This window comes from Bos javanicus, chromosome 18 (genome assembly GCF_032452875.1).
Source record: "Bos javanicus breed banteng chromosome 18, ARS-OSU_banteng_1.0, whole genome shotgun sequence".
NCBI lineage: Eukaryota > Metazoa > Chordata > Mammalia > Artiodactyla > Bovidae > Bos > Bos javanicus.
Genome location: NC_083885.1, coordinates 49,888,576 through 49,909,846, shown reverse-complemented (window position 1 = coordinate 49,909,846; position 21,271 = coordinate 49,888,576). Strand labels below are relative to the sequence as shown.

The 21,271-nt window shown below is 56.6% G+C and overlaps 2 protein-coding genes across 3 annotated transcripts in view; both read left to right on the top strand.

Annotated features, from left to right (window-relative positions):
- The first annotated feature begins 340 nt into the window (after positions 1-340).
- Positions 341-17,041, top strand: PRX (periaxin). Of its 2 annotated transcripts, XM_061388290.1 has the most exons (7): positions 341-396; positions 4,464-4,507; positions 4,591-4,689; positions 4,825-4,953; positions 7,225-7,381; positions 10,648-10,844; positions 11,452-17,041. In XM_061388290.1, the coding sequence occupies exons 4-7, from the start codon at positions 4,927-4,929 to the stop codon at positions 15,103-15,105; spliced, it is 4,035 nt and encodes a 1,344-aa protein (XP_061244274.1). In that variant the 5' UTR covers positions 341-396; positions 4,464-4,507; positions 4,591-4,689; positions 4,825-4,926; the 3' UTR covers positions 15,106-17,041. The 2 variants fall into 2 exon arrangements, with proteins under 2 accessions (XP_061244274.1, XP_061244272.1); XM_061388288.1 differs by lacking the exon at positions 341-396 and having other exon boundaries at positions 4,344-4,507.
- Positions 17,042-17,216: 175 nt separating this feature from the next.
- HIPK4 (homeodomain interacting protein kinase 4) overlaps positions 17,217-21,271 on the top strand; it is a 9,121-nt gene continuing 5,066 nt past the window's right edge. The window contains exon 1 of the mRNA XM_061388292.1: positions 17,217-19,060. Coding sequence (XP_061244276.1) covers positions 17,849-19,060 — 1,212 coding nt within the window. The 5' untranslated portion in view covers positions 17,217-17,848. The remainder of the gene's footprint in view (positions 19,061-21,271) is intronic.

Sequence of the window (21,271 nt, the reverse complement as noted above, 5' to 3'; positions counted from 1 at the left end):
GGAAAGAGTTTATTTTTAGGGGCCCCAGGAACCAGCAGGGCCATGCCTGGGCCTGGAAGCCAGGGAATAGTGTTGGTAGGAGGCTAGTCTCCCATGGTACTAGCAACCTGTCAACCCCAGGATCAGGGCTCACAGTGGAGGTCTCAGCCCAGGCGAGGAAGAGCAGCTGTCTAGGCTTCTCCTCTGTGGCTCCCACCCCCTGGCGGGTAGATGTGGCTGGGAGAAGGGGATGTTTGTTTCCCCACCACCCACCCCCTGGTGATGTCATACCTCGGCAGCCAATGGCTGGGGTCTCCCCCTCCTCCCCCTCCCCATTCCTTTTCCCCCCCAGCCTGGGACCGGGACTGAGCAGACTGACCGGACCTGGGAGCTCTCGAGGTGTCTGGAGGCCTAGTGGTAAGAGATCAGCCAGCCAGTTCCCATCCTGGCCAAGCTAAGAAGCTGTGGGAATGAGACCCAGGATCCCGGGAGGGTCTGAGAGGGTGCCTGGAGCTCAGGAGGCTGCAAGGTGTAGGAGTTAAAGATACAGACTTTGAAACCAGACTCTGGGTTCAAATCCCAATGTTCTCTTCTTTCTCGCTGTGTCGCTTTGGGCAAGACACTGCATTCATTGTGCCTCTGCTTTCTCACCTCTAAAATGGGCTGATGGGACTTCCCCGGTGGTCCAGTCTTTCTGTGCTTCCATTGCAGGGGCACAGGTTCCATCCTCACTGGGGAAGTTTCACCTATCTCAAAGTGCAGCCAAGAAAAAGGCAGGGGGGCGGGGGGTGGGGGCTGATGGAAACCACCTCACAGGGCTGACAGGAGAGTAAATGAATTGCTGCTTATAAAGAGCCGGGGGTGGGAAAGGCTTTTTGGTCCCTGGAATAGAGCGCTGGGGAGGCAGTGCTGATCTTGTTGGTTGGAGCTGGTGCCCAAGCTGGATCTTGTCCCTCACCCAAAGTTCCTCTTTGGTAGGGGAGAAAGTGGGGCCACTGTGGGCAAAGGCTGTATATGAGACACTAAGATACTCAGCCCCCTGCCTCCCACACACAACTGCCTTCAGAGACTAGTTTCTATTACTTGAGCTCTTATACTGTATACTCCGAATATTCTAAGCACCTGCTGTTATCTCATAATTCCTCAAAGCCACTGTTACTGGCTCCATTTTACAGAGGAAGAAACTGAGGCCCTGAGAGGTGAAATTCAAACCTTGCCCAGTATTCAAACCAGAGGAGTGCTGGAGCTGGGCCTAAACGAGGCACCCAGAGGCCACTGCCAGAATGCCTCCCTCTCCACATCACTAGATGGCCTCAGATGATATCTGGGGGCCTGGATGAGTCAGGTCAACCAACCCCCGCCCCCTCTCCGCCACTGCAGGTCACTCTGGTCTTCGGGGTGGCTGAGGCTGTGAGTGGGGAGAATTCTTAAGTGATGTTGGTGCCAGGCATGGGTGGGTGGAAGAAGGTACAGTGAGGCAAAGCTGGGGGCTTCCTCAGCAGGCCCAAAGCTCAGCTGAAGGGCTCAGGGTAAAAATGACACCCAGAAGGGTAGGAGTGACATCTTAAATGAGCATCTGAGTTGTGACTTCCCCAGGGAGGTGTTGTTAGGATTTAAGGAGCCCAGGCAGGGAAGAATCTTTGCACATAGTGAATGCTGAAGAAAGGGGATTCTCAGAATTCTGGAAGCTCAGGAATGGATCAGGGAAGTGCCGCAGGAGCTCAAGAAATCAGCAGTTAGCCTCTGGAGAGTACTGCCTAGCCTTGATTCCCCAGGGAAGCCCCATTAGAGCTTCCCCTAACACAGGTCAGGCCCGCCCCCGGGCACCTCCCTATCCCTCCTTCCCCTGCCTAGTGGGACAGCCAGAGCTGGGAACAGAGAGTGCCCAGGGTTGTGGGGTAGCTGGCTTGCGGGGGGGCTTCCTTCCGAAGCTGCTCCCACCCAATCCCACCCCAGGAGCTGGGTACGTGGCTCAGGAAGGGCACAGTTGGGCTAAATATAACCTGGGCTGGGCAGCCGTCCCGGGGAGGGATGGAGAAACTGGTCACTCTCTCTCTTGCCCCCACCCTGGCTGGGTTTCCGGTGCCAGCTTCTGGGTGTGACCTTCTCTGGCTTGTCCTGGACAGGGCGCCTGTGGCCCTGGAGATCCTCCCCTCCGTCTCCATCTCCTGCGAGTACCAGGCTTCTCTCACCCACAGCTCAGGACACTACCTTGTATCAGGGACTAAGAGTTAGCTTTTCAGACCGGGGTTCAAGTCCCAACTCCATCACTGTGATATCCCACACATCTCTCTTTTTTTTTTGCCATGCCCCATGGCTTGTGAATGGGATTCCCCGATGGCTCAGTGGTAAAGAATCTGTCCACCAATGCAGGAGCTGCAGGAGACGCAGGTTCGATCCTTGAGTCAGGAAGATCCCCTGAAGGAGGAAATGGCAACCCACTCCAGTATTCTTGCCTGGAGAATCCCACGGATAGAGGAGCCTGACGAGCTACTGTTCATGGGATTGCAAAGTTGGCTCCGTCTTAGCGACTAAACAGCAACAACGTGGCTTGTGGGATCTTTGTTCCCTGACCAGGGATTGAACCTGGGCCCTGGCACTGGACTGCCAGGGAACTCCCTGTGATAGCCCATCTCTTAACCCTCATTTACTCATCAGTAAAATGGGGTACCATGAGGCCACAGCCATAAAGTGTCTGCCTGGCCCAGTGTTGGCACTGAGTCGCTCTAAAAACACGTTTCTGGCACCCTTGATCCCCTCTGCCAGCCCAACTTCTGCCTCAACTGTTTTGTTGCCTAGGCTTCCTCTAGTGCTCAGAGTCACCAGTGCAAGTTAAGGCGCAGAGTTGGGGGTCAAGGGCACCGGTCCTAGCTGAATGACCCCAGACAGGTCACTTTCCCTCTCTGAGCCCCAGTTTCCAACCCTAAAATAGCCTCCACATCCAGAGTGATTTCAAGGCCTAAGGGGGCCGGCATAAGGCCCAGTCTAGAGGAAATAACCCGGATGTGGGAGTCAAGCCTGCTGGGAGGGCCTGGGGGCTCACAGGGGAGGCCAGGGAAGGACATGGAGAGCCAGAGAGGAGCCTTCTGACACCGGGGGTTGTGGTGGCGGGGGGAAGACAACCAGTGGAGTGGGTACAGCTGGAGCATGAGGGGGTCTCTGTGTCCTCTGTCTCGGCCAGTGGTGGGCTATGAAGGGCCTTTGTGTGGCTGGGGGTGGGTGGGCAGGGGTGGAATGTGACTGAGCACAGCAGATGGGCCATTGTTTGAGGGAATGTGCCGCGTGAGGCCTGACCTTTCCCTGTGGAGTGGGGGTTGGTGGGTTGGCATGCCAGGTGGGGGCCAGGAGGACAAGGCTTGGAGGACGGACAGGATCAATCTCCCTTCCCCCAGGAGGGTCTGTCGGCGGAGACCCCAGCTCTGCCTCTTTCTCACTGGGCCATGTGACCTTGAATGAAGTTCTTGGCCTCTCTCGGGGGTTAGGGTTTTCTGCAGCGAGGTGGGAAGTGAAGGTCTTAGCCTAGGACTCGCAAAGAGTTACCACCCAGTGCCCATTAGTTATTAGCATCTGTAGAAGCAGCTGGAGCTTTCAGACAAGCTAGAAGTCCTGGCTAGGCCATCTGTGACTCAGGTGAGTAACTTTCCTCCTCCCAGTCTTAGACGTCTTCTCTGTAACAAGCTCAATAATTTTATTTTTTGGCCACACTCTTCAGCATGTGGGACCCAAGTTCTCTGGCCACGGATCAAACCTGTGCCCCCTGCATTGGAAGGGTGCGGTCTTAACCACTGAACCACCAGGGAAGTCCCATGCCCAATAACTGTATTGATCTCACCAGGGTGTTCTGAAGTCCACATACCCTGACCCCCGTGGGATATTCGAAACAAGATCAGGACCACAGGAGGTTCTTAGTGATAATCATGGCAAGTGCTTATGAAGTGCCTACCAGGTGCCCAGCACTGTATATTTACAAATACACGTGACGCTCTAACTAGCCCTGGGAGGTAGGTGCTCTCATTCTCCCCATTTTATAGATGGGGAAACTGAGGCACAGAGAGGTGAGCTGATTTGCCTACCTGGCAAGTAGAGGCAATGGTTTTACAGTGAATTTGGCCCCCTTGGTCAGCCGAGGTGGTTAACGTAGGGATGGTACTGTCAGAAAGGCCTAGGAGTCATTCCTGGCTATACTACTGCTTCCTGTCCAGCCACATCATCTTGGATAAAGGTTTTTGGAGCTTCAGGTTTCCCACCCGCACTTTGGGGACAGAGCACCCTTTCTTATCCCCAAGCCATGCAGCAGGCTATGGAATCTTAGTTCCCCAAAGAGGGACGAAAGCCTTGCCCCCTGCAGTGGAAGCGTGGAGTCCTAACCACTGGACTACCAGGGAACCCGTGGGGATAGACTAATGACAGAGTGCAGGAAGGGTCAGACACTCAGGAAATATCAGTAGGGTCAGCGACAGTAATGCTCACGTTATTCTTCTTAGAGCCCCGGACCCAGAAGGCTCAAGGAGCTGGAGGTGACCCTGAGGTGAGCACTGGCTGGTGCCACATGCCCCTCCCTGCCCTTTCCTGGCCTGCCTGGAGCCTCCTGACCTGGTCTCTCCCTGGCAGGCAGCAAGACCCCAGAGGAAAGGCGCGAGCCCCGCAGACGACTGTGCGCCACCCCGGGCTGGGCTCCTGTTAGGAGGGGGTGCTTGTGCGCAGGCAGCGGTGAGAGGACATCTGGGATTGGGGCGGGGGGGCCCTTCTCCCCATCTCATACCCACCCTGACCTCTCCCTTTAAGCCCGGCCTTCTCCCCCATCTTCCCCTGGATGGCCTCAAGCCTGCACCCCTGACCCCACAGGCTCAGAGGCAGCTGCTCCATGCAGAACTGAAGCTGGTCCTGCAGCAGAAGGGAGAGAGGAAACCGGAGGAGCCGGGGGCCCAGGGGACTCCCAGCAGCGCCATGGAGGCCAGGAGCCGGAGTGCTGAGGTGAGTACCCTTCAAAGGGGACCTGTGGGGCCTTGGTGGGGGGCACTGAGTAGGGTGGCACTGAGGCACTTCTTGGCTTCTCTGCCTCAGTCTTCCCATCTATGAAATGGAGACAGCAACAGAGACTGTTATAGGTCACTGTGAGGGAAAGAGAAATTAACATTCGTGATGGGCTTAACACAGTACCTGACACAGACTAAGATTCCAAGAAGCTAATTCATTGAGCATGGTGGTGGTTTAGTCTCTAAGTAATGTCCAACTCTTGCAACCCCATGGACTGTAGTTCACCAGGCTCCTCTGTCCATGGGATTTCCTAGTCAAGAATACTGGAGTGGATTGCAATTCCCTTCTCCATGGGATCTTTCCGACCCAGGAATTGAACCCATGTCTCCTACATTGCAGGTGAATTCTTTACCGACTGAGCTACAAGGGATAGGATCATACTGGAATTCTGTTAATACTAAGCTAAAGAAAATAGAGTAGAAAGCCTCTTCATCAGAAGAGGCAGAATGGTGCAGGGGTTAAAGACATGGGCTTTGGACCTACGGGCTTACATCCTAGTCCTACCACTTCAGCTGTACAACCCTGAACAGACGACCTGACCTTTCAAACCCTGTTTCACCATCGGTGAAATGGGGCAGTGGTCCCCATCTCTGAGGGTGCTGAGGACTCACACTCATGTCATTTGCCCAGGGCCTGGTACCTGGCCTCCCTGAACGTGAGCGGCTTTCACTGTCATGGAGACAGAGCATAGCACTGACTGCATCCTACTGGATGCCAAGCATACAGTGGGTCTCCTTTTATAGCAGCCAAGCTGAGGCTGAGGGGTGGCAGGCACGGGGTAACATGCACAGAGGTCCCTGCCTACAGGACAGCTTATGGGCTCTGAGGTCACACCCCCGAGGCTGAGGCCCCATCCCTGAACTGCCTGTGTAGCATCAGGCAGTCACTTCACTTCTCTGGACCTTTGTGTCCTACTCTGCCACTGCCCAAGCTGTGTGGAGGATGAAATGAGACACCACACATAAAATACTTGGCCCAGGGCCTAAGGATGGTGGTGATGGTCATGCTTTTCCCTGTTGCCCCTACCGCAACTCTTCCTACCCCTTCTCACCATGTTCTGCCCAGCGCTCTAGTCCCGGGGCCACTGCTGTGGAGCATCTGGGCAAATTTGCTTTCCCTTCTCCAAGTCCTGGGCTCAGTTCTGGGCTCAACGCCAGTCTGTGCCAGCCTCAAGACACTGCCCATTACAGCATCCCCTCACATCTCTTGCTTCAATCACAATCAGAGATTCCTTCCGTATACCCATGTCACCCAACTTTACAGGAGGGAAATGGGCCCAGAGAGGGCACAGTTCTCCTCTAGAGACACACAGCAGAGTGCATTCCTGGACGGGTTGTGAAACTGAGGTCTTTCACTGTCTCTTCTGGGAAGCCTGGATGTGGATCCCACAGTGCACTGCTGGGCCAGGGCCAGGTCAGCACCATTTACAGTAAATACCAGGCATACCACGTCTGCCAGTCCACCCCTCATTACCCACGCACGGCCGCTCTTCACTAGATTCCCTCTCCAATGGGCGTTATGCAGGGCTTGGGGTCACAGAGTACACAATAGGACAGTCACACATATTCAAGCCTTCAAGGAGGCCAGGCCCACCCCCACCCCTTCATACCGCACCCTTTCTTCGGGACCCCATCCTCAATTCCACCCCTATTCTGCCGTTGTTAAAGCCCATCCCCATAATTCAAGCCCGTCCATAGACTACGGGTCCCTTCCGCGCCTCCACGGACACACTCTAGCCACACCCCTTGCCTATCTTTGGCCGCTCCTCTCCGGCCACTGTCCTTTATCCGGTCGCGCTCCAACCCCTAACCCCGCCTCCGAACTGACCACGCCCCCTTAGCAAACAGCCCCGCCCTCACTATCAGGCCCGCCTCTCAGGTGCAACACAGGTTCCCTCTGGCCTCCCCATCCCATCCCTCCTCTAGGATTCCGCCCCTCGCCCCGCCTCTCCCGACTGCGGCCTTCGGGGCTCCCCCAGGCCAGTGAGCCAGGAGACCCATTGAACTCTTCCGTGGGTCTCAGCGAGCCGCCCTCGCGCTCACTTAAAGGGGAGATGCCGGCGAGAGTGGGCCCACACGACCGGCTTGAGCCCCGCCTGGGTGCCTGTGCCCTGAGGACCCGGTTAAGAGCGGCTTTTAAGCGCGATGGCGGGCTCTGGGCGAGGTCCGGCCCCAGCGCGCCATGGCGACCCCTCGCCGCTCTCCACAGGAGCTGAGGAGGGCGGAGTTGGTGGAGATCATCGTGGAGACAGAGGCGCAGACCGGGGTCAGCGGCATCAACGTAGCGGGAGGCGGCAAGGAAGGAATCTTCGTCCGCGACCTGCGTGAGGACTCGCCAGCGGCCAGGAGCCTCAGCCTGCAGGAAGGTGGGCGGGGTGCGGGCATGGGGTGGGGCCTTCCTTCGGGGGCGGGAATCTGCCCTAGGCCCCGGGCCGGAAGGCGGGGTTAAGGGCTAGGGGCGGGGCTTTGTGTGTCTTGGTTTCGCGGTTGCTCAGATACCGGCTCTGGAGGTTCATTGTCTCCCAAATCTGCAGTTAACTATCTTGTGATCTTTCTTTCTTTTTTTTTTTATCTTGTGATCTTTCTGTGACTCGGTTTTCTCACCTCTAAAATGGGACTTACTCTAGTACATACCTCATAGGGTTATTATGTGGATTAAATGAGTCAGTATTTGAAAACAAAGCATGTAACTAAGTGGCATACGGTAAGCACTATATACGTGCTAGTTATAGTTTGGTTGTTGGGGCTGAAGAAAAGAGGCGGAGTTAACAACTTGGAGGGAGTGGCGATGAGAGCTTAGTAAGGGATATTTTAAGTAACATGGATGAAGTTGATTTATTCATGCAACAACTATTTACTGAGTGCCTTCTATTTCCAGATGTTATTCTGGGTGCTTGGGCTACTGCTGTGAACAAAACAGACAACACTCTCTGCGCCTATGAAGCTTACATTCTTCATGTGAGGAGAGACATGTTTAAGCAAAATCTGTGAAATACAGAGTACATTATATATACATAATTTATGGAAACATAATGTAAAATATTTAGTACATTAGAAGGCCATGTATGCTTATGGAAGCTAGGAAGGAAACTGCGTTTTTAAGTAGGATGAACCAGGAAGGGCAGAAAGGCCTGAAGGAGGTGAGGGAATGAGCTCTGTGGCCATCTGGAAAAGCATTCCAGGCAGAGAGAACCAGTGCAACTGCCCCAAGATGGGAGAGTGCCCGGTTTGTTGGAGGAACAGCAAGAAAGCCAGTGTGAATGGAGCAGAGTTAGTGAAGAGTAGAGTAAGAGATGAGGTCAGAGAGGTAAGAGAAGGGGTAGTTTTTCGAGGGCTTAATGGACCATGGGGAGGACTTTGATTTTTAATCAGAAGTTGTGAATGAAGAAAACATGAATTAACCATACTGAAATGCTGTATTAGCAGTAGACTGTAGGGGGCAGGATGGGGAGCAGGGAAAAAGGCTCCCGTGATTATCTAGGTAAGAGATTGGTGATTTGTTGTTGTTCACTCGCCAGGGGAAGGGATAAACAGGGAGTTTGGAATCGACGTGTACACAGTGCTATATTTAAAATATTAACAGATAACCAAAAAGGATCTACTTTATAGTACAGGGAATTGACTCTTTGTGACCCCGTGGATATGAGAGCCGACTCATTGGAAAAGACCCTGATGCTGGGAAAGATTGAAGGGAAAAGGAGAAGGGGACAGCAGAGGATGAGATGGTTAGATAGCATCACTAACTCAGTGGACATGGATTTGAGCAAACTCTGGGAGTTAGTGGAGGACAGGGATTGGTGCTACTTGGGGCCAAAACAGTGTCATTAGAGGTGAAGACAAGGGTTTGGATTCTGGATATAATCTAAAGGAAGAGTCTTCTGGACTGGATATGGGATTGCTGGAAAGAGAGGGGTCAAGGATGAGTCCAGGAATTCTTAACCTGAGAATGGAGTTGGTAGCCCCACAAATGGGAAACCCTGGGGCTGGAGCGTGTTTGGAGAAAGACCAGGAGTACAGTTTGGACCTGTCAAATGAGAGCTGGACACCAAGGCGGAGATGTGAAGGGATATGTGAATCTAGGATGGATGTGGGGAGTGCTGGGCTGGAGAGACACAGTTGGGAGTTGTCAGTATATTTATGATCTTTAAACTCCTGAATCTGGGTGAGCTTCCCTAAGGGATAAGTAGTATGGAGAAGAGGAGAGGTCCAAGGCCTGAGCTGGCTCTCTGGGACTCTGTGTCTTTAAGAGGTCTGGGAGATGGGAGGAATCATCCCAGGAGGCTGAGAAGAAGCCCCCAGGGAGGTTCCAGAGGGTTGGGCACCCTGGAAGCCAAGCCGAGCAAGTAGATGAAAGAGAGAGAGTGAAGTTGGGTCTCAAGCAGGGGGTTAAGTGGATGAAGTCTGGGACTTGACTGCTGGACTTAGCAGCTACACAGAGGTCACTGTATGAGACCTTGAGAGACCAGTTCAAGGCTCTGAGAGGGGGGTGTCAAAAGTGTGATTGGAGAAGTGAAAATAACGCAGTCAGACAACTCCATGAATTGTGCTGTTAAAGTGAACAGATAAGTGGGGCAGAAGTTCCAGAAAGAGTGAGGTCAAGGCAACCTTTCTTAAAAAAAAAAAAAAGTTATTTTTGGCTGTGCTGAGTCTTCAGTGCTTTTTGAGGGCTTTCTCTAGTTGCGGCAGCTGTGGGCTACTCTTCATTGCAGTATGTGGGCCTCTAGTTGCAGTGGCTTCTTCTGTTGCAAACACAGGCCATAGGCGCAAGGGTGTCGGTAGTTGCAGCACATGGACTCAGTAGTTGTGGCACAGGGGCTTAGTTGTTCCGAGCCTTGTGGAATCTTCCTGGACCAGGGATCGAACCCATGTCCCCTGCACTGGCAGGTCAATTCTTATCCACTGAGCCACCAGGGAAGTCCAAGACAACCTTTCTTATGGGAGAAAGAGTGATATGTTCTTTTCTGATGACAATATGTAGAAGAGAAGGACAAATTGATGATGATGTAGGGAGCAAGGGGAGAACTGCTGGAGTGTGTCCCTGAAAAGGTGGTGGAGAGATTGACCCGAGCTAGTAGTGGGGTTGGTTTATCCCTAGGACAGATGGAGAGTAGAGAAAATCGCCACAGGACCAGGGAGGGTGAGTAATTGGGTGGGGGCTTCTGGAAGTTTTCTTCTGACTGTTTCTCAGTAAAAGAAAGCAAAATCAGTGTTTGAAGTGTGAGGTTCCGGGAGGGGAGTAGAAAGGGGAGAGTTGCGGCAAATGGGCTTGGATTTGCTCTGAGGGAGGCAGGGCTAAAGCCTAGGCCGTGGCTTTCTCTAAGTGTCAGAACCTCAAACAGGGAAGAACTTTGCGTCTCAGTATCCTGTGCTCTTGGAGAAGGGCATGGCAACCCACTCCAGCATTCTTGCCTGGAGAATCCCATGGACAGAGGAGCCTGGCAGGCCACAGTCCCGTAGGGTCGTAAAAAGTTGGACACAACTGAAGCGATCGAGCACGCATTGCACGCGGGTATAGGCGGGGCCAAAAGTTTGGGCGGCGCCCGGCTGCAAGGGCTCCAGGGAAGTGGGCGGGACCAAGCCTGGGCGGGGCCGGACGATGCCCACGCCCTGCCCACCTCCACCTGGCCTACAGGGGACCAGCTGCTGAGCGCTAGAGTGTTCTTCGAGAACTTCAAGTACGAGGACGCGCTCCGCCTGCTGCAATGCGCCGAGCCTTACAAGGTCTCCTTCTGCCTGAAGCGCACTGTACCCACCGGGGACCTGGCGCTACGGCCCGGGACCGTGGCCGGCTACGAGATCAAGGGCCCGCGGGCCAAGGTGGCCAAGCTGGTACGCGTGCTTAGCCCGGCCCCGGCCCTGGACTGCCCCAGCGATCCTGTCTCTGCGCCGTGAGCCCCACTGCCCCACACCCGTGGGCCAGCCTTGCCCTCTGTCTCATCACTAACCCAGCGCTAATCCCATCCACTGCCTCCTGTTCTCTGCCCCTAAACTCCTCCCTGGGGAGGGGGACCCACCCACCCAAACCAGGATCCTCACCCACCAGGGGTCCTGAACCAGAGAGGCCAGGTTCAGTCAAGCCGAAGGGTGGCTCACTTACTGCTGAGTGACCCTTGAGGAACTTCTTTACCTCCTTGGGCCTCAGTTTCCCCATCTCTAAAGTGAGGGTATTGGGGAAAATGGTGGACGAGGAGCCAGAAGTCTTGGGTCACAGTTTGTACACTCCTGGTGATGCATTGTAAGAGTCTAAATTAAAGTCTTTGCCTTCCTGGACAGTCATGGTGACATGACAGGCAGGAAGTGGGGATGGTGCTTTGGAGACAAGATGCTCCATCCAACACATACCCATCCTGGTGAAATGACTGCATGGGGCTTTCCCCCTGTCCACCCTAGGCCTCCCACTGTCCCACCGCCTCCTGCCTCTCTCCTCTCTCCCCAGAACATCCAGAGTCTGTCCCCAGTGAAGAAGAAGAAGATGGTGATGCCCGGGGCCCTGGGGGCCCCTGCAGACCTGGCCCCTGTTGACGTCGAATTCTCCTTTCCCAAGTTCTCCCGTCTGCGTCGAGGCCTCAAAGCCGAGGCTGTCGAGGGTCCTGTCCCAGCTGCCCCCACCCGCCGGCGCCTCCAGCTGCCTCGGCTGCGGGTCCGAGAAGTGGCCGAAGAGGCCCAGGTAGCCAGGCTGGCGGCCGCCGCTCCTCCCCCCCGGAAGGCCAAAGCAGAGGCCGAGGTGGCAGCAGGACCCCGTTTCACAGCTCCCCAGGTGGAGTTGGTTGGGCCCCGGCTGCCAGGTGCTGAGGTGGGTGTCCCCCAGGTCCCAGCCCCCAAGAGGGAGGCGGCCCCTGCCGTGGAGCCTGCAGCTGTAGGGATCCAGGTCCCCCAAGTGGAGCTGCCCTCCTTGCCCTCACTACCTGCTCTGCCCACACTTCCCTGCCTGGAGACCCGGGAAGGGGCTGTGGCAGTGACGGTGCCCACCCTGGACGTAGCAGCACCTACAGTGGGGGTGGACCTGGCCTTGCCTGGTGCAGAGGTGGAACCCCGAGGCGAGGTGCCCGAGGTGGCCCTGAAGATGCCCCGCCTCAGTTTCCCCCGCTTTGGGGCCCGAGCAAAGGAAGCTGCTGAGGCCAAGGTAAAGGGGCCCAAGCTTCGAATGCCCACCTTTGGGCTCTCTCTCCTGGAGCCCCGGCCTGCTGTCCCTGAAGCTCCCGAGAGCAAGCTGAAGCTGCCCACCATCAAGATTCCCTCCTTTGGCATCGGGGTCTCGCCGCCAGAGGTCAAGGTGCCCAAGGGGCCTGAGGTGAAGCCCCCCAAGGTCCCAGAGGTCAAGCTCCCCAAAATGCCTGAGCCAGTCCTTCCAGAGGTGCGACTCCCAGAGGTGGAGCTCCCGAAGGTGTCAGAGATGAAGCTTCCGAAGGTGCCAGAGATGGCCGTGCCCGAGGTGAGACTTCCAGAGGTGCAGCTGCCAAAAGTCCCCGAGATGAAACTCCCTGAAGTGAAGCTCCCAAAGGTGCCGGAGATGGCCGTGCCAGAAGTGCGTCTCCCAGAAGTGCAGCTGCCGAAAGTCCCCGAGATGAAACTCCCTGAAGTGAAGCTCCCAAAGGTGCCGGAGATGGCTGTGCCAGAAGTGCGTCTTCCAGAAGTGCAGCTGCCGAAAGTCCCAGAGATGAAGCTGCCGAAGGTGCCCGAGATGAAATGCCCGGAAATGAAACTCCCGAAGGTGCCAGAGATGGCCGTGCCGGAAGTGCGACTCCCAGAGGTGCAGTTGCCGAAAGTCCCCGAGGTGAAACTCCCCGAGGTGAAGCTCCCTAAGGTGCCAGAAATGGCTGTGCCGGAAGTGCATCTCCCAGAGGTGCAGCTGCCAAAAGTCTCGGAGATGAAGGTCCCTGACGTCAAGCTCCCCGAGGTGAAGCTCCCGGAGATAAAACTCCCCAAGGTGCCGGAAATGGTTGTGCCGGACGTCCACCTCCCACAAGTGCATCTGCCAAAGGTGTCAGAGATGCGGCTGCCAGAAGTCCAGGCGCCCAAGGTCCCGGAGGTGCATCTGCCGAAGGCACCAGAAGTGAAGCTACCCAAGGCTCCGGAGGCGCAGCTAAAAGCTGCCAGGGTAGAGGAGGCGGAGGGCATGGACTTTGGCTTCAAGATGCCCAAGATGACCTTGCCCAAGCTAGGGAGGGCGGAGTCCCCATCTCAGGGCAAGCCGGGTGAGGCAGGCGCTGAGGTCTCAGGGAAGCTGGTGACACTTCCCTGTCTGCAGCCAGAGGTGGGCAGCGAGGTTCGTGTGGGTGTCCCCCATCTCACACTGCCCTCGGTGGAGCTAGACCTGCCGGGGGCCCTGGGCCTGGAGGGGCAGGCCGCGGCCGCCGAAGTGGGCAAAGGGGAGCAGGCAGAAGCAGCTGGAGTCGGGGAAGTTGCCTTCCGGTTGCCTTCCGTGGAGATCGTCACCCCACAGCTGCCCACACTGGAGGAAGGGCAGGCAGAGGTGACAGAGGCGAAAGTCAAGCTCTCCTCCAAGTTCTCCCTGCCCAAGTTTGGACTCTCGGGGCCAAAGGTGACCAAACCAGAGGCTGAGGGGGCAGGACGAGCTGCCAAGCTGAAGGTGTCCAAGTTCGCCATCTCACTCCCCAGGGCTCGGGTGGGGACCGAAGTGGAGGCCAAGGGTACAGAGGAAGCAGGTCTGTTGCCCGCCCTCGACCTGTCCATCCCGCAGCTAAGCCTGGATTCCCATCTGCCCACGGGCAAGGCAGAGGTGGCCGGGGCCGATATCAAGCTCAAGGGGCCCAAGTTTGGCCTGCCCAAGTTTGGGGTCAGGGGCCGGGACACTGAGGCAGGAGAACTAGTGCCAGGGGCGGCTGAGCTGGAGGGCAAGAGCAGGGGTTGGGATGGGAAGGTGAAGATGCCCAAGCTGAAGATGCCCTCCTTTGGGCTGGCTCGAGGGAAGGAAGCAGACATCTCGGGTGGGCAAGTCAGCCCCGGGGAAAAGCCAGAGTCCACAGCTGTGCAACTTAAGATCCCCGAGGTGGAACTGGTTACTCTGGGGGCCCAGGAGGAGGGGCGGGTAGAGGAGGAGGCAGCTGGCAGCCGAGGACGGCTCGCAGGCCTGCAAGTGTCCCCAGCCAAGCAGGTGGGCACTGGGGCCCAGGACGGGGGGCTGAGGATGCCGCTGGGCATCTCCCTGCCCCAGGTGGAGCTCACCGGCTTTAGGGAGGCCACCCCGGGCCAGCAGGCTGAGAGTTCGGCCCCTCCAGCAGAGGGCACAGCAGGCTACAGGGTCCACGTGCCTCAAGTGACCTTGGCTCTACCTGGAGCCCAAGCGGCGGGTGGCGAGCTGTTGGTGGGCGAGGGTGTCTTCAAGATGCCCTCCGTGACAGTGCCCCAGCTTGAGCTGGACGTGGGGCTGAGCCGAGAGGTGCAGGACGGGGAGGCTGCCACCAGTGAGGGTGGGCTGAAGCTGAAGGTGCCTACGCTGGGGGCTAGAGCTGGGGCTGGGGCTGAGGGGCCGAGCGACCAGTCCGCAGGGGCAGAGCGCACCTTCCATCTCTCCCTGCCCGACGTGGAGCTCTCCCCACCCGCCGTGGGCACCCACGCTGAGTACCAGGTGGCAGAGGGCGAGGGAGATGCCGGACACAAGCTCAAGGTGCGGCTGCCCCGGTTTGGCCTGGCACGGGCCAAGGAGGGGGCTGAGGAAGGTGAGAAGGCCAAGAGCCCGAAACTCAAGCTGCCCCGCGTGGGCTTCAGCCAGAGTGAGGCGGTCAGTGGGGAAGGCTCCCCCAGCCCCGAGGAGGAGGACGTGGAGGGTGGTGGGGAAGGGGCCTCCGGGCGCCGAGGTCGCGTCCGAGTCCGCTTGCCCCGTGTGGGCCTGGCTGCCCCTTCCAAGGCCTCCCGGGGGCAGGAGGGCGAGGCGGCACCCAAATCTCCCAGCGGGGAGAAGTCACCCAAGTTCCGCTTCCCCCGGGTGTCCCTAAGCCCCAAGACCCGGGGTGGGAGCGGGGACCAGGACGAGGGTGGATTCCGGGTGCGACTGCCCAGCGTGGGGTTTTCCGAGACGGGCCCTCCAGGCCCCACAAGGATGGAGGGGGCTCAGGCTGCCGTCATCTGAAAACCCCTGAGCAGAGGGAGACCCCCGCCCCCGCCACCGTCTCATCTCCCCGCCCCCCGCCCCCCCGTTCTGTGTGTGAGTTAACTAGCACTAACCCTCAGAAGGCTGGGAGGTGGGCGACTGACCAGGGCAGGGCCAGGGTGGCCGTGCCTGGCTCTTTGGCAGGAGTGCCTATGTCTTGCCAAGTCATGTGAATAAAATAATCCAGAGGTGGCTCTGTGTGGGGTCTCCTCTGTGTGCTCGCATTGCAGGGGCGGAGTGCGGGGGGGTGGGGGGTGGGCCAGAGAAAGGGGTCCCTTGAGGTCTGGCCTGAAGGGGTCCTCTGTGCAGGGAGACAGCCCAGAGTCAGGAAGGCCTTGGTGTGGGCCTGGTGGGAGGGGGGCTGTCCTAGTCCTTCAAAATTCCCAGGGGCCTCTGAGCTGGGGAAGTGCCCCAGCAGAGCCCAGGGACCCCTGTGCTGGAGACTCCACGTGTCCTTTGGGGGCCCCTCCTGCCAGGACAACCCCAGGAGCCCTAAGGGTAGAAAATGCTTGCTACCCGCTGCCCTCCGCTGGCCGCCTCCGCACCCTTACTCTCCCTTTCCGGCCTGGCTGGTTTGACTACTGGTCCACCCCTGCCCTACCCAGGGAGGCCTCTCCCGGCCCCCTCTCCAAGCTCCCGGGTTCAGAACCTCCACCCCATGACACCTTAGGACTAAGTCCCAGGATTGCCAGCCCATATTGGGGCTGGGCCTCTGCTCCCAGGGACCCCTCCCCACTCGGGATCTAAGCCCCACCAGGGTTCCCATTTCACCGAGATGCCCCAGGTAAGCTGTCCAGGTGCGACTCTCCCGATGATGCCGCTATAACCGCCACTCTACTCTCGTCACGTCTCCACCCTCCCATTCTAGAGGAAGAAGGGCTGTGCCTTTAAGTTGTCCCAATGAGTATGCGTGTGCGCCTGCTCAGTCACTTAGTCGTGTCTGACTCTTTGTGACCCCATGGACTGTGGCCTGCCAGGATCCTCTGTCCGTGGGATTCTCCAGCCAAGTATACTGGAGCGGGTTGCCATTTCCTCCTCCAGGGGATCTGCCCGACCCAGGGGTCAAACCTGTGTCTCCTGCCTTGGCAGGTGGATTCTTAACCACTAGTGCCCCCTGGGAAGCCCTGGGTTGTCCCAGTCTCCTCAATCCATCACCTTCTTCGTTCAAGCTGACACCCCTTGGGTCACTACCCATCACATGCTTCCTCTTCATCCCCACCAAACGTAGCATGAGATACCTATATTCCTGATGCACACCCCTTGCCCAGCCCCCTAACATTTGGGGGCTTTCCTCCCACCACGGTTGACTGTCAGTGTCCTCAGTCCACGGTCACTTTCAGGGCTGCTTCTGTCTCCTATGTTCTGACTTCTCAGGATTCCTTCCTCCTTTCTGAATGCTCTCCTCTCTCCTACCTCCTCCATCTCCCTCAGGCCCCTTGGGTCCTCAGGGCTCCTCCCAGGCCCTCATCCACCTCCTCACCCTCCTTGGGCCCCATCACCCTTCCCCCGGCTTCCACTCCTCACCTCTGTGCTGACAATTCCCAAAGTCTCTCCTGGGTCCACATGGGCCTCCAGTGCCTGTCTGCATCTCTGCACACCTCCCCTGGCATCTCCTGGACACTAGGAGGCAGTGTCTGGGGGTTCAGAGCTTGGCTCTAGAACACACTGCTCAGGGTCAAAGCCTGCCTCCGGCACCCCCCTGAGTGACCTTGGGCATTTTTTAAACTTCTTTTGGCCTCTATTTTTTCTTCTATAAAATGGAGGTATTAAGTTGCATATTGTAGGGACTTCCCTGGTGGTCCCGTGGTTAAGACTCTGCACTCCCAATGCAGGGGCCCAAGTTCGATCCCTGGTCAAGGAATAAGGTTCTGCATGTCACAGCTAAGATCTGGCACAGCCAAATAAAAAAATAAAAGATGCATATTGTGGGGAATTCCATGGTGGCCTAGAGATTAGGGTTTTGGGCTTTCACTGCTGTGCCCCAAGTTCAGTCTCTGGTTAGGGAGCTGAGATCCCACAAGCCAGGCAGCATAACAAAAAAAACATACATACATACATATATGTATGTGTGTGTATGTATGTGTGTATATATATATATATATATATATATAGTGTAAGGATCAGAGAAGGCTTCTAAAGCATTCAATATGTTAAATTTCCTAAAGTCTGCTCCCCTGAACTGCCAATCCATGTTTCCGTCCCATTGTTATCCAGGCCAGAGCCCTGGGCCCTGTCCTGCACGGCTCCCTCCTTTGCCCATAACCGGCCAGTCCCTTGGCAGTTCCTCCTGGCCTCCTGAGTGTCCCATCCACCTGCCTCCCCCGCCTCTCCCACCTGGACTCTGCTGCAGGCTAGGGGCTTCCACTCTTGCCCCCTCCAATCCACTCTTCTTCGCACAGTAGCTTTCTGACACTCAAAATCTGACCCTGGGGAGTTCCCTGATGGCCTAGTGGTTAGGATTCGTCTCTGTCACTGCTGTGGCCTGGGTCTGATCCCGGGTCGGAGAACTGAGATCTTGCAAGCTTTGAGGCCAAAATTTAAAAATAAGTAACTAAATAAAATTTTCAACCTGCCTTTTTCATTCAAAGTCCTCCTGTGGCTCCCCAGGGCCCTCAGTTGTTGGTGTCTAGTCACCAAGTCGTGTCCGACTCTTTTGTGACCCTGTGGACTGTGGCCCACCAGGCTCCTCTGTCCATGGCATTTCCCAGGCAAGAATGCTAGAATGGGTTGCCATTCCCTTGTCCAGGGGATTTTTCCAACCCAGGGATCAAACCCACTTCTCTTGCATTGGCAGGTGGATTATTTACCAGAGCCACCAGGGAAGCCCAGTGCTCTCAGAACAAGGTCCAGACTCCTTAGCCTGACACTCAAGATCCTTTGCAACCTGGCCTCGCTTTATTCACGCTGCCCCCTCCCCAGGGCAGCCACAGGCAGGGGCAGGGGTTTTCTGAACACAGACATACCCACAAATACCCCAGCTTGGGAAGCCTGCAGCTCCTCACCTCTGTTTAGGAATGTCCCTTTGCTCTCTGCCCAAGGCCCATGTTCAGGCTCCCTTCTCTTTCGACCTTTCACCTCTCCAGCCTCTCCAGGGTTCCGCCCCTGGGCGGGGGAGGGGGGTGCCCTACCTGGCACCCCACCCCCCCATTCCAGCCAGGGGCTAAGGTCTCCAACAATAGAACCAGAGCCACTCAGCAACGCTGGAACCCATTCGGGGGGGCCTGGGGCCCCTCGTCCCAAGCCGGGAGGGCTTTGGGGGAGGGGTGCAGCCCCTGGCAGACTCACCGTGTGGCCCAGGGGTCTGGGGGTTGCCAGGGAGGTGGGGGCGAACCTTGCAGGGCAAGGCACGAGTGCGGTCCTTTTTCCCCCACTGTGGGGGCCTCGGGGCCAGCGTCAGGGCGGGAGGCCTCGGAGGCAGAGCCCGTGGAGCAGGGGTGGCAGCAGGCCGGCGTCCAGAGGCAGGGGCACCATGGCCACCATCCAGTCGGAGACTGACTGCTACGACATCATCGAGGTGCTGGGCAAGGGCACCTTCGGGGAGGTGGCCAAGGGCTGGCGGCGAAGCACAGGCGAGATGGTGGCCATCAAGATCCTGAAGAACGACGCCTACCGTAACCGGATCATCAAGAACGAGCTGAAGCTGCTGCGCTGCATGCGGGGCCTGGACCCCGAGGAGGCCCACATCATCCGCTTCCTTGAGTTCTTCCATGATGCCCTCAAGTTCTACCTGGTCTTCGAGCTGCTGGAGCAAAACCTTTTCGAATTCCAGAAGGAGAACAACTTCGCGCCCCTCCCCGCCCGCCACATCCGCACGGTCACCCTGCAGGTGCTCCGGGCCCTGGCCAGGCTCAAGGAACTAGCCATCATCCACGCTGATCTCAAGCCTGAGAACATCATGCTGGTGGACCAGACCCGCTGTCCCTTCAGGGTCAAGGTGAGTGCGCCATCCCAGGGCAGCAGGTCCCCTGCTCCTGTTCCTCACCCAGCTTCCCCCAGCCCTGGGGTCTCTCCTTGACTCTGAGGTCTCCCTGGGTCCCCCCTCCCCCTCTGAGGTCTCTCCCTCCTTGTCCACGATGGTTCTGCCCACCTCCTGGCTCTGAAATTCCTCTTCCCCCATCCCAGTCCTGCACCCTCTCCCTGCCAGTCCTGAGGTCTCCCCGTCCTTGTTCCATTCTTAGCTCAGCTCCTCTGTCCTGCTCCTATCCCTGCGACGTTCTAGTGGGGGAGACAGTGAAAGTGAAAGTGTTAGTCGCTCAGTCATGTCCGGCTTTTTGTGACCCCATGGACTGTAGCCTGCCAGGCTCCTCTGTCCATGGGATTTTCCAGGCAAGAATACTGGAGTGGGTTGCCATTTGCTTCTCCAGAGGATCTTCCAAACCCAAGGATCGAACCTGGGTCTCCTGCATCACAGGCAGATTCTTTCCCATCTGAGTTCCAGCGGAGGAGATAGAGTCTCCAAGATAAATGAGAAAATAAGATATGTGAACAAGAAGGAGACAAGATGAAATCAGGAGGAGAAGGATGTGGGGTGGTGATGAGTGAAACTTTAGGTTCTGTGGTCAGGGAGGCCTCCCTGAGAAGGTGACATTTGAGGGAAGGTTTGAAAGAAGGAGGGAGCTGTGTTGACATCTGGGGGAAAGCATCTGGGTAGAAGGAGCAGCCAGTGCAAAGGCCCTGAGGCAGGAGTAAGTATATGAAAGTGTGAAACTGAAGGTGTTTATCGCTTCTCGGCCTTTAGGCTAAGATCAAGGGTAAAAGTGTTAATCGCTCAGTCCTGTCTGACTGTTTGTGACCCCATGGACTGTAGCCTGCCAGCCTCCCTTGTCCATGGGATATTTTCAGGCAAGAATACTGGAGTGGGTTGCCATATCCTTCTCCAGGGGATCTTCCCAACCCAGGGATTGAACCCAGGTCTCTTGCATTGCAGGCAGATTCTTTACCATCTTATATATAAATGCATATGTACAAGTATGTGTGTTTGAGGAGCAGTGAGGAGGCCAGCGTGGCTGGAGCAGAGTGACTGAGGAGAAGAGGGAGGAAACAAGACCAGGGAGGGGATGGGGCGGTGGCATACGGGGCCTTTAGGGTGGAAGCACTGGAGGATCCTGGGCTGAGGAGTGGGTGTAGTCTAACGCAGGTGCTCACGGGCTCCCTCTGGCTGCAGGAGGGGAACTGAGTGAGGGGCCTGAGCAGAAAGAGAGTGTGACTGCCCCGGGTCCAGGTGGGTGGGGTCACCGGAGAGAGATGTGTGTTGGGGGTGGGGGGTTCCGGGTAGATGTTGTTTCTTTTGGTCACCCCCGTTGGCTGGCGGGAATCTTAGTTCCCTAGCCAGGGATTGAACCTGGGCCGCGACACTGAAAGCTCGGAGTCCTAACCACTGGACCACCAGGGAGTCCCTCGGGGTAGATTTTAGAACAGGTTATTGTACGGCAGAAACCAACACAACGTTGTAAAGCAGTTTTTCACCAATTAAAAAAATTATTAAAAAAAAGATTTTAGAACAGGATTTGCTGGTAGATCTGATGTGACGTGTGAGAGAGGAAGTGAGGGAGGCCGAAAGCCTGTTGGCCTGAGTGGCTGGAAGGACATCGGCAGGATCCTTCATTGTGAGTTTGTTCATTAGCATGTTCTGAGTGCCTACTCTGACCCTTCTGTTTGCTTACAGGTTTGTTACTCTCTGACGATGGGTCTGAACTAAGAGCCTTGTGAGGGCAGGGCCAGGGGCGTTTTGGTCACTTCTGTGTGTTTAGCATCTCCCAGCATAGCACCTTGGTGGAGTCAGTGCTAAATGAACGTCAGAGACACAGGGAGATACAGAGACAGGAAAAGGCAGATCATTCTGCCCCAACAGATGGAGAGAGAGAGACCCCAGGAAGGAGAGATTCCCGCAAATAGAGCAGGAGACAAACAGGACAGAACCACAACACCTGGTCTGCGTTGGCAGCCCCGCCTCGTTTGTGGAATGAGTGAATGAATGAATGAATTCCGTGAAGGCTGACTGAATGATCGGGGTCATCCACACTTTCTGGGATTCAGGCCTCAGCAGTCTGTGTTCCGAATCCAGATCAATAACCATTTGGGGTAACACTGCCTTCTGCAGATAGACGGTAAGGGATGGTTGAATGAAAAGCAGAATAACTCAGGG